Below are 16,319 nucleotides of genomic sequence, written 5' to 3'. Positions count from 1 at the left end.
TCTCTACTAAATCATTAAACAAACATCATTTGTATTGCAATGAGAGGAACATTTGACCTAATTTAACTCAAAACATTCTTCAGGTTTATTAAAGAAATCATACTGGCCCCAAATCATAATCTACAGTATTCACTTACCAGGAGTCACTGAGAATGACTTTTAGATTTGTAATACACAAACACAGAGGCCTGGCAGCTTTAAAGATACCAAATTGAAACATTTATTTTATCTTTATACATTTGTGTTTAAACAAACAGCATTATGCTTAAAAAATTACAATCAATGTTTTATACCGACTTGTCGCACAAATGCATCATAAAACAAAAACAAAATCAGGAATGCACACAAGAGTATTAAAATTCAATATTTAAAGAACGACATCCCCTTGCGAACCCTCGGGTTTTAGATTACAATTCAAAAGTTTGTCTATCTATCTGCTTTAGAGCGGAGCCAAACAGCATCAATGAACCACGTTGGCCAAGATGGTGACTCCTCTCTAGTTGGCTTGAGCGCACACAAAAAGCCGAATACTTTAGATAAAAGTTCCAAACCACCACAAGTTGACCAACAAAGAGATATGCCTTTTTATATATGTAAATACACACACACATATAAAGTCTCTGCTGTGTAAAATATTTCAGTCCTGAGGGTTGAAAAGGCAACATAGTTCTCAGCTCAGTGCGGTCCCCTTGTCCTCCGTTCACTGCGCTCTCTGCAGGGTTTGTTTTTTTAGAAACCTCACATGGTTGTTCCTTTAGTGAGAGCAGCCCTTAAACTGCCGTGCTTTTGGTCCCGATGTGTGGTCGTGCAAACTCCACAAAGTCATCAATAAGGACAGGCCATGCGCCTATTGAACGAACAAATAACACTAATTAAATTAATTGAATCCACCATGGGTGAAGACATGATTATGGACTGATAACTGGACTGAACTAATATATTAATACTGTAAAACCATACTAGGCCTGTGTGAAGCAGGGTAGAGGCACTTAATCTAAAAAGGGTGTGAAGGAACAATTACAGGTCATAGTGTGCATGCACACAGTGATGAATGGGTTCAATTTCAGCAGAGTGTCTGTACAAACCTTCCTCATCATAATTCGACATGTCATCTGTGATCATTGTGCTGAAGTCTAGTAAGAGGTTCCACGTGTCCTTAGGAATTGATCTTTTGTGATGCTCCTGCAAAAGTCAACAAGTCAATGAGAAGTGATATATGCATTTTTAGAGAAATTTTGAGTGTGATTATCAACTTACAACTAAAAATTTGTTCCACAAGTCCAGGAACTTGAATCTTCCAGCCAGTACTAAATTCCAATATGCAATTGCCATTTCTAAATCTGTACGAGAACCAGAAATAGATCAATGTACAATCTAGGGCTGCCCCCTCTTAGTCGATTAATTGGTTGTTTGGCATAGTCGACTAAGGTTTTCTTTAGTGTTTTATTAATGCTGAATGAGTTTCTTTCCAGGAAATGTACGAGCACATCTTTGGCAAACACAATAATTAATGTGGTGCTTTATCATGACTCTTTGTGGAGAAACTCAGATTTACAGATTTATCGATTAAATCAACGCAATCAAAAATCGTACACTATAGAATTCCTTTATTCGAGGACAGCCCTAGCACATTCAACAAACAAACAAGCAGTTGAAGATTATGAGCATTAATAAGATTCTTACCCAATCCTTTCTGGCCAGGATTCTTTGCAAAATTAAATGTAAACTGGTAAAAGTCCTTAAATTTCCCTTGGTCCTTCAACTCTTGATCCATCTTTGGCAGCTGAGCTTTTAGCTTGTCTATGCTGTCACACCTGGGAAAAGACAAAGCTGACTGTTATGTTTTGCTGGACAAAGAGTAATGTTTTTTTGAGTGGACTACATTCATCTTCTTTGTTGTAAAACTAAGCAATTCATAAGCTGCAGGTGCACTGTATGTATAATGGTAACTTTGTCAAACAGAAAATTGAAGTATTTGGCTTATATTTGACATCTTTCAAACAAAGCCTAGAACCTCTATATTGACAAGCATGTTTTGCTATATTACATATAGCAGTGTGTAACAAAGTGTGGGAGGGGCTGTGGAAGTATTGCAGGGGATATACAATTATTCCATGTAGCAAATTCATGAAAATATATATTCTTGTTCTGAAATAAAAAAGGGTTTTTAAATAAATCAAAAATAACATAATTTTACATTAACTAGTTAGTTAGTTAGTTAGTTAGTTAGTTACCCACACTGCAGGAGCTGCATTGACAGCACACCCACACGCAGATGCGCCGCCGTTCCAGCCGCCAGAGCTGATCCTCGACCACTCTAGACAATGCTTGTGATTTCACGAGACATGCTGTGTCTGTTTTTGCTATAACTTAGTCACTGTATGTGAACTATAGAAACAGAATAATTAATACGGAATAATTATTTTAGTGGGGTGAGGCCTCGGAGGTTTTGAGGAATTTCTAGGTGGCCTCAAGCCTCCAAAGTGTGGAAAGTTCTGATAGTAGCTCTTTCAGTTTAAAGATAAAGTCCACTTTACAGAGAACAGAGGATGCGTTTCAGGATTGTTTTTACCATCTGAAAATACATTCTTACCCTTGTTCTGCCATGCCATCCATGAACTCCTGTTTTGAAAACTCGCACTGTGTTGCTGCCCTGAACTTCCAGGCTATGAGGAGGACACTTATACTGGCTGGGTCCAGAGCCAGGTCGTCACAGAACTGCTGGATCCCGTCAATGCCGATCTTGTTGTCATCATGGGGATCTAAGTATTAAAAAAAAAGAAAAGAAAAAAAGAGTGCTTTGATGAATTACTAAACAGCATTGAATGTAATTTCTTCAATTAATAACACTCAACATTTTCAGTCTTGCACTGTGTGATTTATTCTACAGGATAAATGTATGTAACAAGCTGAAAGTTGCATTGACTATTACTGTGGTGCTTTATTCTTACATTAAAAAGGTCTTACCTCTATATCTGCTGTACAGCTGATCAAGCTTCTTCTTGTCTAAGGCACCCTTTAGATTTGAAACATAGAGCTCTGGATTTTGGAAAAACTTATCAGTGGCAACATCTAGTTTCCAGTCATTCTGTGACAGACATGTCAGTGCAGTCTTCTCATTGGATTGTGTGAAAATCATGAACTGACGAACTTTATCCTTCTGTGAGGACTTCAGCTTGTTCTGGACAAAGACACACAAAACACTTGTTGCAATAACACACGAATAGACTAATGTAATGAGCATCCAAATCAAATACATTATTTTTCTATTGCAACTGCAGGACTAACAATCCAACACTTCCAAAAATGACTAAGAGTAGGCTAGTTGTTAGCTACATACACACTTAACCATGGTTTAACACATTTAAATAACAGCATTAGAAGAACTAGCAATAACATGCTAACCTGACAGCAGAAACCGAGTTGCAATTTGTTGACTGGCTAGTATCGTTTGATTTACGATAAAAAATTAAAAAGCAAACTATTCATAACATCTTGCCGACAGCAATGCATAGCTTTCGCTGTGGTGTGTAACGTGAGCTAATTTAGTTTGTCAGTTGGCTTAATGGCTAGCCAGCTTAGCTAGCTATCAAGGCGAGCTGGCTAGTCTCACCGTGAGCTAGTTAGCTCATGCTAACGTCGAGAGCTACGTTTGTTTTCATTATATAAAGGGAATGTAAGGTCAATAGCGCAGCTTCTTGACTATATTAATCACCCCAAAGTAAGAGTTTGTGTTTGCAATCACTGTTTACATTTGCATCAAGGCAACAGAGTAAAAACATTAATTTCTTACCATGTTTGTCTTTGCCCGACTCCCTTTCCGCCCATCCAGCTGGCTAATGCGTGTAAAGTTTTTACGAGTCACGTAAAATGTTCTTCCGGTTGAAGCATCATTTATTAAAAATAAAAGGTCTCTCCTTGATTATGCTATATCCTAAATTGTTAAATTGTTCGTTTTTATGTTCATTACCTAACATATTATACATATTTATCGTAAAGTGATAAAACAAAGTTTATCAAAGTTTCAGAGTTCTGAGATTAAATTAGATATATTAACAGGTGTGCTTTTTATTTTGGAGCAACTTGTCGGAAGTGGCTCTAGGAATCGTGAAAATAAACTCCTTATTTCGACCTATGTGTTTGGACACATAAGACGTCTATCTGAATGTTAAGGAGTGCTCTAAACAGATTTCAGAACAAATGGAAATCGTACAGACACCGGTTTGTACCTTGGGTTGTACTGAACCTGTCTAAAAATGAGAAAACTCTGCGGCAGGTGACGGAGCGCTCGAAAGACAAGCTGGTCCCAGATGAGGAGGTTTCACAGAGCCTGCTGCAGCTCTTCAGAGTCCTGCCCAGGGTGCATGGGGCTGATCATTGGGAGCTCCGAGCGGCTCAAACTCCCCTTCTCAGACAGGAAACAACTGAAGAAGACCAGCGTGGAGATGATGCCATGCTACAATCTCTAGGATTCTGCATTGCCCGGAAACCTAGCACTTTGCCCTTTGCAGGAACTGGAGTGTTTGTCACCAAAGGATGTGTACCAAAAGGAGCTACAGTGGCCATGTACCCTGGCACAGTCTATCAAGCCTACGACCCAATCCTCCTCCAGTCCATCAGAAACCCATTTGTGTTCAGATGCATTGATGGTGTCTTGATTGATGGAAATGACAAAGGCATCTCCAAAATGGTGTTCAAGTCCTGCAGTGGCAGGGACAGAATGGGGCCCTTCATGATGAGTGACACCAGCTGGCTGACATCCAGTCCACAAAACCCACTAGCTGTTGGACAGTATGTGAACAACTGCTCCAACGAGTCGCCTGCTAACGTGTGCTACCAGGAGTTTGATGTGCCGGACAGATTTCCCTTTGAGCTCTGGCAGTATCTGCCTAATGTCAACTACAGCCATGACACACAGAGGCCTCTACGCTGTGTTGCCCTTGTATCCCTCAGAGACATTACAGCAGGGGAGGAACTATTCTCCAACTACTACACCATTGTGCATTAGAGTCAAAGTAAACTTGCTGTTCTGCTTTGTTGTCAGAACTGAAGAACATTTACATTTTCAGATTTAAACAATATTATCATTGTCTGGAGAAAATGTGTCTTTGTACACTCAGCATTGCACTGAAATAAAAGAAAACATGTCTTGTATAGATTACTGTAATGTTCAAGAAACAAAACTGCCCATATTTGACAGTGTTGAAAGGTATTGTAGGAAAATAAAGAAAGATCCAAGATTAATAGGGCCAGGGTAACAGGCCACATAGGATCAGCATGTTCCAGACCTGAGCAAAGTGCAGGCAGTGGCGTGTCCAGACCATTTCGACTTGAGGTGGCTGGGGTGTAGCTAGGCTTTGTTTTTGAAGGTCAATATGGGGGCAAATGCATTGATATAATACTGATGTATGAGTAGTTACAAAACACATTTTAGTCCAATAGCTTGGCCAGGTACCAGGATTAAGTTACTGAGGGGGCTGTTGAAAATCCATAAAGGTGCTAGTGGAGACCCTCTACGCGAACGCACAAAGGGAGTGGAAGTGGGCAGGGAGAGGGTGTAGGGGCCGGATTGGAATTGAGCCTATAGTCTTTATTTAAAGGGAGGCAAACCTTTTTGGCCGCTCTGGTCACCTGTACCGTAACGGTACTGATAAATGTGCAACAAGTTTAACACACAAACACACATCCTTATTTCTATCACTGGTAACGTAATGGAACGGAGGGGCCAACTATTTTGAATTGACGTGAATTTTGATGCGCTTCTATTTGCACTTTTTTTGGGTTTCGCTGTTTTCTACAGAATTGCTGATCCAAATAAGTTCACACGCGGCACTGCGCTCCCTCGGGTCCTCAGCAACACACCCACCAAGCGTGAAGTAGATCAGTCCAATGGTTGGCGACATAATCAAAACTCAGATACACACACAGACGTCTGTCATTATAGTATGATGTGCTTGGTTGGTAAAGGCTGAAGATTCTTTAAAACACAGTTTCTGATTCGTGAAAGCTTGAAATCCAAACACCTTCGTAGATTGGTCAAATGGTTCATTTACTCTTCAATTTCCTCTTTGAAGAACTACTGTTGTTCTCTTACCTTTCCTCTAACTGTCACGGTCAATCTCTGTCACTGTAAGTCTCCTCACTTTTGACAAAGCTGTTACAAGTACCATAATTCAGCCATTATTGGGCTTGTTCTTCATTTTTTCTAAACTCTTTAATGAAAAGTTTCTTGTCAATACTCAGTCACAACTATCAAAATTCCTGCCCACCAGTTATCCTTATTGTTCCTACCTTTGCCAGTCACCTGACTTTGCACCTGCCTGCAGACATGATCCTCATTACCCTATTATCGAAATAGTTTATACTAGACTTTCAAAGAAGCCTAGCCATTTTCCAAAATGTGTATCATGTCTCCTACTCCCTTTGTTTTGCCTGAATCTGCCTGCCTGCAATTCTGATTTTGATCGATGCTATTTAAAAAATAAATAGCCTTTTACCTTTTACCCTGAGGTGTAATGTGTTATGCCTGCTGACAAAGTAAACTCAGTTATTGCTCCTGCTTTATGAGTCTGTGAGTCTGATTTTGAGTTAAAAGCAGTAGTCTCCCATTGCATTACTGTCACTATTGCTAGAAAGTACTGCTACGACTTTTAGTTGTAATCTTAAAATAATTGCTGCTATTTCTATTGTTCAAAGTACCTATAGAGCATTTTAACTACTACTAAAATCTCCACATGTAAGTTTGTCTTTGTCTTTTTCTGCTATCCTCTTGCTCCTTTCCAACCAACTATCATCTGCAATCCCACTTTTCTCCCTTTTTTGCATTTTTACAAATAGGTTAAAGGTTTCACAAATCAGAAATTGTATTTTAAATACTCTTTAGCCTCTCTAGGATAATATAGTCCAGATTTGAACAGTCTAAGTATCGTGGTTTTTATTTTCAGACAACGTTAAGGTTTTCTCTAAAATGTATAACATGCTTTCAAAACAAAAGAGTAGATAATAAAGAAGGATTGGTCGTTCAGCAATGCTAAGTAAGTTTCCGCCGAATCGGAAGCTCATTTCAGCGTCGTCAGACAGTGAGAGGTTGGATAATACATGGCAATACAAAAAGAAGCTGGTTATGGTTAAGCGGTCAAAGTGGGCTAAAGTCAACACAGTCAATATGAAAAGGGAGTATGGGAGTATCATACTCCCTGGTTGGTTGGTTATTATGGTGTAATTAGGATCAGTTTGAAAATAAGAGATGGAAAGAAAACTGCAGAGAAAAAGTAATTTAGTTAATTTTAATTTAGAGTTACTCAAGTCCAGTAAGACGTAAGTAATGGACGTTTACAATATAATGTCTGATTTCAAGAAGGAAACCAGCAAATATATAGCAAATTTGACTTGATAAGAAATGCAAAGTTAATAACAGCAACTTCACCCATGAAACACTCAGTTAAATACAAGAGGGATTGTATACTTGTAATTTGGGCTATGTTTTAAAACCTGTCTCCAACATTACTCTGAAATAAATAATGTATTAATTATTAATGTAATTAATTATGATAAGCAGCTGTGGTTCACTGTTATCTAATATCCCAAGTTGCCTGAGTTAAATATAGAATATATCATGTAAGAATAAATAATGTAAAACACTACGTTGACTGCATTAATTGTATCTTTTGCATCGAACCCTCTCTCTCGCGCAACCTGGTCCGACTCAGGAGGAGTTTTGTCCTGTCAGAGACACTGTAGTAGGCCAAGCACTACTTATTACTGCAATATCCTTCCGCTGAAAAATATAGTGTGGGTTATTTTTAACATTTCTATCGGTTATTAATATATAACAATGTATACAGCAGATGGTGAATACAATTTATTGTGATCCAAACATTTAGTTGATCAACTGAGAGTGAATTGTCAACTAAACTGAGCATTTAAAATTAATCAGTGAAAATAGTCCGGCTGCATAAAACCAGTTGGCATCGCCATGAGCGATCTTTTCAGTCGCATGCTGAAGTTGTGAACGGATCATGTCTAGCGATTCTGCTGATTACAACAGGTACATTTACATGTGGTCCCTTTTTAAAAACAGCATTCGATGTCTATGTTAACTTAAGCGTACCACGGTGGTGTTTTCTCTGTAAAATGTCAAATTACTTATTATCTAGTTAGTTAGGCCCCAACCGCCGTGAGAGTGATGGGCTTGCTAACGGTTAGCAGCTACACTGCATTTCCAAATGGCCATGCCATTTGCATCACGTGTGTCAGTTGGATCTTTCGTATGGCTAATGTGAAACTCTTGAGAACCGGGCTGTAGTCTTTATAATCAACTGTTCCCTGTCGTGGCTGGTGGTTTGCAGTCAGGGAACCGACGGCCCAGGTTACAGCTCGGCCTAGTTGTCGGGTAGCAGAAGCCACCGTTGGCACCACAGGCCCAATTGTCTGACATATTGGTTAACGCTTTTGTTACTCTACTTGATATGCATCGTAATGGACATGTGAGTCGGCCTGACATGTTTCCAGGCTTACATATGGGGTATATTTCGGAGGCGCAGGTATTTTCGCCCTGCTCACGTGGACGCAGCGAGGCCCTGGGCTCTCGTCGGATACTTGGGGCGTAACCCAGTATCTCTTTTAAACCTGACGCAGTTTTTACGTGTTAATCACTTTAAATGAACACGAAAAGGCCGTTTTTACATATCTAGCGTCTTGACACGTGGTAGGAATGGTACGTTGTAGTTGCCAGGCTTTTTAGTATTGTATCTATAAGACTCTTACTCATTTGTTAAGATGGTACGTTGACTTAATGTTAACTATGGTATGTCTTTCTTTCTCACAAAGCTCAAAAGATAGAGACCATGGGGGGCCCGATGGAATGGAGCCTGATGGTGTCATCGAGGTAAGCACGTGATAAACTGACGTTAGCTCTCCCCTCAAAGCTGAAAATGCAACTTTAGCATGGAATTGGTGTACTTACAAAACTATCTTTACTTCAGAGCAACTGGAACGAGATTACAGACAACTTTGATGATATGAACCTGAAGGAGGCTCTTCTCAGGGGGATATATGCATATGGTTTTGAAAAGCCATCTGCCATTCAACAAAGGGCAATCATGCCTTGTATCAAAGGTACATAAACTATATTTAACTGGCATGTGGATTGGTTATGTTTGAGTGAAATGATGCTTTACCATCTTTCGGGACTTACCAAATCATGGTGATATCTTTTTTACCTTACTGATCACTCAATACGGCTACCTTTTGCATAACTCTGCAGAGATTTAAACATGTCTCAACTGTAGGAAGAGAATCTGACTTAACATGTCAGATTTCTTGTCTATAAAGTTGAACTTGCACTCTTAAATGTTTTCTTACTGTAAATAATTGTCCCCTTGCCATTAGGCTATGATGTCATTGCCCAGGCCCAGTCGGGCACGGGCAAGACGGCCACGTTTGCCATCTCTATCTTGCAGCAACTGGACATTGAGCTGAAGGAGACTCAGGCTCTAGTGTTGGCTCCCACCAGAGAGCTGGCTCAGCAGGTATGCTGTTTCTGAGGTCACAGTGACCTCCACAGTATCTCAGACCTAGACTGCACATTGAGGACACTGATTCAATTACTAAGGTACCCTTTTTTTTTTTCAAAACTTAAAACAATTGTGAAAGTGTGAAGCATAGTATTTTAAGATTGGTGTAGTGTCTGTCCATGGCTGCATCTGTCTAGCTGCATTTTGAATTGATTGTGGATTAAATATTCACATGTTGCTGTGGAAAACTGGGTGAAATGATGTTTTACCATCTTTCGGGACTGACTCTTATAATGGAGACTTCTTTTATTTTACTGATCACTTTTTAAACAGTTTTTCCACACACTTGTCAAATGTCATTTCATGCCATTGTGTACAAATCCTGAAATTTGGCTTTTTGGTTTTGCTCCTTTCTCCCCTGATTAGATCCAAAAGGTCATTCTGGCTCTAGGTGACTACATGGGGGCAGCCTGTCATGCATGCATCGGAGGGACTGATCTCCGCAGTGAGATACAGAAGCTCCAGGCTGAGTCCCCTCACATAGTAGTGGGCACACCCGGTCGAGTGTACGACATGCTTAACAGGGGCCATCTGTGTAAGTAAGACATGCTCCTGATCAGCAAAGCGTTCTCATAAGTTTTCATAAATACAAACTTGACTTCTAACTACATGTTTCTGCACAGCGGCAAAATGCATAAAGATGTTTGTTCTGGATGAAGCTGATGAGATGTTGAGCCGAGGGTTCAAAGATCAGATCTATGAGATCTTTCAGAAGCAGAGCACAAACATTCAAGTAAGAATCTTTTTTTATTCAATCACACTTTAAAATATGGACCCCTTCTGCATTAACAGAACACTGCTATAATTGTGTGATTCAGATTAATCTGTTTCGTGCAATAATGCTAGCAGAGTATTGCGTGGAAGGAGATCATTAGTCACTGTACTGAAAATGAGATGTAGTCGAACCTCTTTCTTAATGTTCATTGGCCTCTGTCTCAAGGTGCAGTGCCACACTTGTGTCTTCATTTAAATGTTTTATTTTTTAATATTCCACCAAGTTTCTACTAGACGTGGTCTCTTGGATCGTTTGGTAACATGTTATGCATCCTCTACAGGTGGTCTTGCTCTCGGCAACCATGCCAGCAGAGGTGTTGGAGGTGACCAAGAAGTTTATGCGAGAACCCATCCGCATCTTGGTGAAGAAAGAAGAGCTTACCCTTGAGGGGATCAAGCAATTCTACATAAATGTGGAGCGAGAGGTGGGTTTACTTATCTGAAACGGGCTTCTCACTGTTGGCCATGTCAAATGTCCCTTCTCTCTAAAGCACCCTGCTAAAACTGCAGGAGCCAAGCCTCACAGGTTTAGCTCATGTGGCCGTGTAAGCATGGGTACACCAGGGAAGGAAATGAAAGACACAGTATCAGAAATGAGGCTCGGGGGGGACCTCTTTCTAAATGTCCAGTGTCCTTTGTCTCAAGATCCTGTGTTACATATTGGCTGCGCGTAAAAAAAAAAAGTTAAATAAGCAGGCTTGCATTATGACTTGTCAACTGAACAATGTATGACTTGTTTTTCATGGCCGTCTCCAGGAGTGGAAGCTGGACACCCTGTGTGATCTGTATGAAACGCTGACAATCACCCAGGCTGTCATTTTTCTCAACACCGAGGAGAAAAGTGGACTGGTTGACTGAGAAGATGCACGCTCGAGACTTCACAGTCTCTGCTCTGGTAGGCTTTGTTCTAAAACTCTGTAGATCAACACACTTGTTTTGCTTGTCAAGGCTCATCAATATTAATGCTGCACATTCACGTAACGTAAGTCTTTATTTACAGCATGGTGATATGGATCAAAAGGAGCGTGATGTGATTATGAGGGAGTTCAGATCTGGCTCGAGCCGAGTGTTGATCACTACTGATCTTCTGGTTAGTATGAGTCTAATGTGATGGATGATTTACAAGAAATGTTTTTAAAAATTCAAACCCCAAATGTCTCTAAATCCTGCAACCGTCCTAAAATGGCCAAGCAGTCAAAGCTTTTGGGAGATTAGGGCTCGTTCTCCACAATGTGTTCTTATGTAGAATTTGTTACTTATGTACGAGCGACATTTATATGCACAATGTTTTTAGCCCTCTGTCTCTCACTTACTCGGAGTATAATATCATTTCCAAATGCCTTTTTTTCTTCTCAGGCTCGTGGAATTGACGTCCAGCAGGTTTCCTTGGTCATTAACTATGACCTTCCTACAAACCGAGAGAACTACATTCATAGGTAAATTGCATCGTATATTGCACCAGTCTGTGCTCCTCAGCCTCCCGTCAGTCTAACATGGTCTCTCTTTACTCTCTCCAGAATTGGTCGTGGTGGCCGTTTTGGCAGAAAAGGAGTTGCTATCAACTTCGTCACTGAGGAAGACAAGAGGATTCTTCGAGATATTGAGACGTTTTACAATACTACTGTGGAGGAGATGCCCATGAATGTGGCCGACCTGATTTGAGCACTGAGATTATTTTTTAAAACGCAGTGATAGCGATCGTCCACTTGCATTGTGCTTATATTATTCGAGGGGAAAACTTCTCAATGCTAAACCTTGGATCTGAATTTTGGTATGTGTTAAAAGCGAGAGGTGACTTCTATGGTGGTCCCTCTCGGACAGTTGTAGATTCTAACCTCGACAGGTGACTGGTTGGAGCTACAAAGCCATGGAGTCTGTAATCTTAAAGGTTCTTATTAGATATTTCTTTCCATGTAATCTGTGTGTATCTGGTGATGTTCTCCACCGTTTAGTAATTTACTTGTGGACTAAAAGGTATAAGTGCTGTATAAAGTCTGCAAATTATGTTATGCTAACATATGTACGGTGTAATGTGGGACTGCCTAATAGAGGCACTTGTGTCGTATTGTAGATTCACTTTTATTAGTTAGTAAATGTTTTTAAATGTACCTTCCTTGCTATTGAATTCACTGGCAATATTATGCAGACATGTAGTTTTACCCTTTAGAGTATATTGCTTGGCTGTTTTTCAGATTTCTTCCTCCCAGAGTTGTTTAAATATCTTAATAAACTAAAATGGCTGTAAGTACATTTGTGTCTTCTGTTAAGGAGTACTAGAATGATTTACCTCTTTAGAGAAGGTTTGTGTTCGGGTTCCAACACTACTTTAACATGGCCTTGTTGAAGCAGCAGGTAGAATCACTGCTGTAAAGACTTGATAAACGGCACCACCTACTTGTAAACTGGTAAAAACACCCAAGAATATTTTGGCTGGTTTAGAGATATTTTCTTTAGTGTTTTAAAACATACTTTAAAACCATGACACAAACTTGTTGGAGAATGCAAAGTGGCCCTCTGGCAGTGAGGTCCCTCCCTATCCTCAAACTGATTTCACGCAGCTCCCTCGAGAAACATAAGGCTTCTTTCACGTGTAGTTAACCCACTGATGATACAATGCCCCAAGAACCAAGAGTCCACATTTTTAGTCCTTTATTTGTTCCCTTTGTGAATGTCAAGCATTATAGCACAATATTTTGCCTTTACTGTTCAGTGTGTGTCAGCTGGGCCTTCGAATCTGTGTTTCCAGAGATGATCCAGAAAGACTACCTGGTCCTCCACCTGCAGGTTTCACTGCCATCCATCCACTCGTCAGTCTCAACGCACTACATTCAGTTTGAGATCACTTTCTATGATGCTCTATTATGCATTATAAACATGCTTGTGTTATAATCTTATATGGCCATATAATTCTAGTTATAAGACCTCAGAAATATACATAATGCTTTATAACAATAATCCTAAAGCATTAAACCAAGTTATAATGACATTATATATTATAAGTATCTCAATACTTTATTATTGCTGGTCGCTCACTGACATAATTCCCAAGTTGTTATACATTAGTGTTTTTATATTGCATTATAATCACTTATAATTGCTTAATATTTTTAGTTACACTAAGTGCTCATTATTTTTGCTTTAATATATAATGAAAAGAATATATCTATGCAAAAACACACTGTTGTAAAATTATTATTTTGCTTTAAGCACCCAATGACTAAGAGTATCATGACATAATGATAAATAACTGATAATGTATTATAAAAAGATTAGAATGTGTTGCAACTATGGGAATTACATGACACTGATCCTTGCACACAAAGTCTGAGTGACCAGCAATTATGAAGTATTATGATACTTGACCTTATGAGTCATATGATTTAGGATTAATGTTATAAAGCATTATGAACATTTACTAGTGCTAACAGCTATAATTATACAGTGCTATAAGAAGATTATAACACATATGTATGTTTATAATGCATTATATAGATAGTGTTACCGAGATCTTATGTTACTCATCCATAGTTGCGTCAATACACGCAGCATTCATGGTAGTAAATGTTTATTCAACCAAAGATTACAAATAAAAACTGATTTATGAATATCTTTCACAATGTTGACAGGAATGACATGTTATTTCTTCAAGGTACTAAGTCTTTACTAATGTTTTAAAGAACATAAGTTAGAATGCAAACTGCAAACTGTTCAACCAGTAAGTGTCTGTTGATGATTAACAAATATCAGCAACATATTCGTCACGTTGGTCTTACATCATAAATTGGCTTCATCGCTGTGATGCCATCACTCAAGGGTAACTGTGAGATTGAGGTGTAGGGTCGGGTGGAAGGCTGAACAATTTAATGGAGTCTCTGCATCAGAATTGCAGATAAGAATGAATATTATATTATATATAGATATTATATATATTATCTTCTATGTCCTGTATCAGTCTACTGATGTGATAATTCCAATGTAAACAAAAGGTCTCATTAACATAGGAAATACATCTATGTGGTGTAAGAATCTTTATTTTAAGACATATGTTTGGAGCCTGTAGGACTTTTGGAATACATTGTTGTATTTGTTATTTTGAATATATATTCTTCAAGCCTGAAGAAACGCTGCATTGTTTCGCATTCTTAGAGTTTAACAAACTTTAAACACCAAATCCTGACACGATGGAGGGGAATCTGTCTGTCAACTTCTTTCTGCTTATCTGGTTAGCTTAGCTTAGCATACTGACTTGACATGCGACATGCTAGCATGGCTCTCTCCACTTGTGAAAAACAACGAAACTCTGCCTACCAGTTTGACATTAGGATTTATGTTTAATCCATTTTTCGTTGTCCGACAGAGCCAGGCTAGCTTTTTCCAGTGATTATGCTAAGCTAAGCGAACCATCTTCTGGCTGTAGCTTCATATTTAGCGTACATGTCTGAGAGTGTTATCAATTTTCTCATCTAACTCTTGACGAGAAAACAAACAAGTGTACAATAATGTCAAACAATTCCTTTTTAATTCACTCGAATCTACCTATTTTCATATGAATCTTTGCGCCTTGCCATATAAATTATGTTAACTTCGTATTCTGAGATGCGGATCTCTTTGAAATTTTTCTTTTTAATAAGCTATAGCTGTAGCGTGCCCATGGGGCTCAGCTGGTGCATTCTACAATTATATTTAGCACGTCAACGTCGTCAGCACAATTATTTTTCGAAAGCCACCTCTTGGGAAGTGACTAAAGACGAGCTTCATTGTTCTGAAGACTAAAGTCAGCATCTGACTCCTCATAGGCCAGCTCTCTCATGATCACTTTAGTCAAACTAAAAATAACAAATCAGTTTCTATCTCCGAGGGAAATCAGACTAAACTGCTCAAATATTATAATACATGACATTATGAGATTTAACAGAATTGCTTATGAATCATCTGTATGTCGATATCCTAACAGATGCAGGCAGCTGGTTGTGTTTTAGGCCCGTCTAAAGCCTTTGTGTGAATTATTCTGCTTTATGCGTTGCCTTGGAAACAGAGCAGCTGTTTGGAGAACAGCTAATCCAGGCAACATCACATTTCAGGATAAATAAACATGTCGACAATTCACAGCAAGTTGAGGAGAAGTGAGGGACACTGACACGTTTACTTAGTGATGTAATCGGTGATGTAATCGGTGATTACTTAGTGAAAAATGGAGATTCACTGAGAGGAGACCAAACATTCAATATTCCCAGAGAGGAAACCTGGCTGTTGCTGCAGCAGGAATTAGATATACAATACTGTACGGAACGAAGTGCAGACGAACACAAAAAGTAATTAGGTGATGTGTGAGTGTCAAAATCTTAATTCTGTCTAAAATAGTCATTGTGGTCAATCTGTCACACAGCTGAAAAATGACAACCACTTGTTTTCTGTGAAGGTTTACGACATTGAACGCTGACACAGGACCAGCCCGAGTTATTACTGTTAGCAATGTGCCAGATGCCTCCGTGGATCAAAACACCCTGAGGACGCTGATGACTTTGTGGCTGATGCCAGGGGTATTTTTGGCTCTACGTATCAAATGTCAGATTGGGGGGGGGAGGGGCAGTATTCCAGCACACATGCCGAGGCAAAGTCCATTCCTTCACCATAAAGATGTGTTTTGGTAGTAAATTGTTGAGCACTTTGATGCTAGACGTTTGCACTTGCACTCTAATGAGGCTTGTGTAGCACCTCCACCCGCTCTGTGTAGAAACCAGACCACAGCTATGACTGTGAACACAGGCTGTTTGTGGGTCAGAAGTTAGGGCTGTTAAAGGGATAGTTCGCACTTCAGTAAAGCAATATATTGCTGTGGACAGGGGCAGCAGCAAAACTTATTTTAGCCACCTAAGAGAAAGGCCCACCTAAAACAATCTATATCAATTTAAGTGTATTATATATTTAGAATATTTTCAGCGCTCTACCTTGCAGTCAGACTGAAACCGT

The 16,319-nt window shown here is 39.4% G+C and overlaps 3 protein-coding genes and 4 non-coding genes across 7 annotated transcripts; 6 read left to right on the top strand and 1 right to left on the bottom strand.

Annotated features, from left to right (window-relative positions):
• Positions 1-196: 196 nt before the first annotated feature.
• Positions 197-3,929, bottom strand: dcun1d1 (DCN1, defective in cullin neddylation 1, domain containing 1 (S. cerevisiae)). The gene is made up of 7 exons (XM_029453044.1): positions 3,794-3,929; positions 2,968-3,181; positions 2,594-2,762; positions 1,684-1,814; positions 1,258-1,340; positions 1,086-1,182; positions 197-847 (listed from the first exon to the last, which is right to left on the bottom strand). The coding sequence occupies exons 1-7, from the start codon at positions 3,794-3,796 to the stop codon at positions 771-773; spliced, it is 774 nt and encodes a 257-aa protein (XP_029308904.1). The 5' UTR covers positions 3,797-3,929; the 3' UTR covers positions 197-770.
• A 164-nt stretch (positions 3,930-4,093) lies between these two features.
• On the top strand, positions 4,094-6,700 carry setd9 (SET domain containing 9). Its single transcript, XM_029453043.1, has one exon. The coding sequence runs from the start codon at positions 4,166-4,168 to the stop codon at positions 5,006-5,008; it is 843 nt and encodes a 280-aa protein (XP_029308903.1). The 5' UTR covers positions 4,094-4,165; the 3' UTR covers positions 5,009-6,700.
• Positions 6,701-7,944: 1,244 nt separating this feature from the next.
• Positions 7,945-12,597, top strand: eif4a2 (eukaryotic translation initiation factor 4A2). The gene is given in 12 exon segments (XM_029454070.1): positions 7,945-8,047; positions 8,830-8,887; positions 8,985-9,117; positions 9,391-9,530; positions 9,942-10,110; positions 10,199-10,308; positions 10,631-10,774; positions 11,106-11,180; positions 11,182-11,244; positions 11,350-11,439; positions 11,706-11,785; positions 11,867-12,597. Coding segments are annotated over 12 exon segments (1,236 nt in total). The 5' UTR covers positions 7,945-8,018; the 3' UTR covers positions 12,012-12,597.
• Positions 9,161-9,235, top strand: LOC115023197 (small nucleolar RNA SNORD2). The gene has a single exon (XR_003834009.1). It is a non-coding gene; the product is annotated as a small nucleolar RNA SNORD2 (small nucleolar RNA).
• On the top strand, positions 9,766-9,839 carry LOC115023196 (small nucleolar RNA SNORD2). Its single transcript, XR_003834008.1, has one exon. It is a non-coding gene; the product is annotated as a small nucleolar RNA SNORD2 (small nucleolar RNA).
• Positions 10,351-10,531, top strand: LOC115023195 (small nucleolar RNA SNORA81). Its single transcript, XR_003834007.1, has one exon. It is a non-coding gene; the product is annotated as a small nucleolar RNA SNORA81 (small nucleolar RNA).
• LOC115023194 (small nucleolar RNA SNORA81) lies at positions 10,826-11,010 on the top strand. The gene has a single exon (XR_003834006.1). It is a non-coding gene; the product is annotated as a small nucleolar RNA SNORA81 (small nucleolar RNA).
• Positions 12,598-16,319: the final 3,722 nt, after the last annotated feature.

The sequence above is a fragment of the Cottoperca gobio genome, chromosome 17, assembly GCF_900634415.1.
Source record: "Cottoperca gobio chromosome 17, fCotGob3.1, whole genome shotgun sequence".
NCBI lineage: Eukaryota > Metazoa > Chordata > Actinopteri > Perciformes > Bovichtidae > Cottoperca > Cottoperca gobio.
The sequence above is the reverse complement of the archived record's forward strand: the minus strand, read 5'-3'. Positions and strand labels throughout refer to the sequence as shown.

What these genes read in the sequence shown, in the direction of transcription:
- dcun1d1 (XM_029453044.1), bottom strand. An exon ending in GCTGTACAGCAGATATAGAG is followed by an intron (nt 2,763 to 2,967) that starts GTAAGACCTTTT and finishes TTTAATACTTAG; the next exon opens with ATCCCCATGATGACAACAAG. An exon ending in GTCGAATTATGATGAGGAAG is followed by an intron (nt 848 to 1,085) that starts GTTTGTACAGAC and finishes TTCGTTCAATAG; the next exon opens with GCGCATGGCCTGTCCTTATT.
- setd9 (XM_029453043.1), top strand. Translation starts at nt 4,166, where the DNA reads ATGTTAAGGAGTGCTCTAAACAGATTTCAGAACAAATGGAAATCGTAC.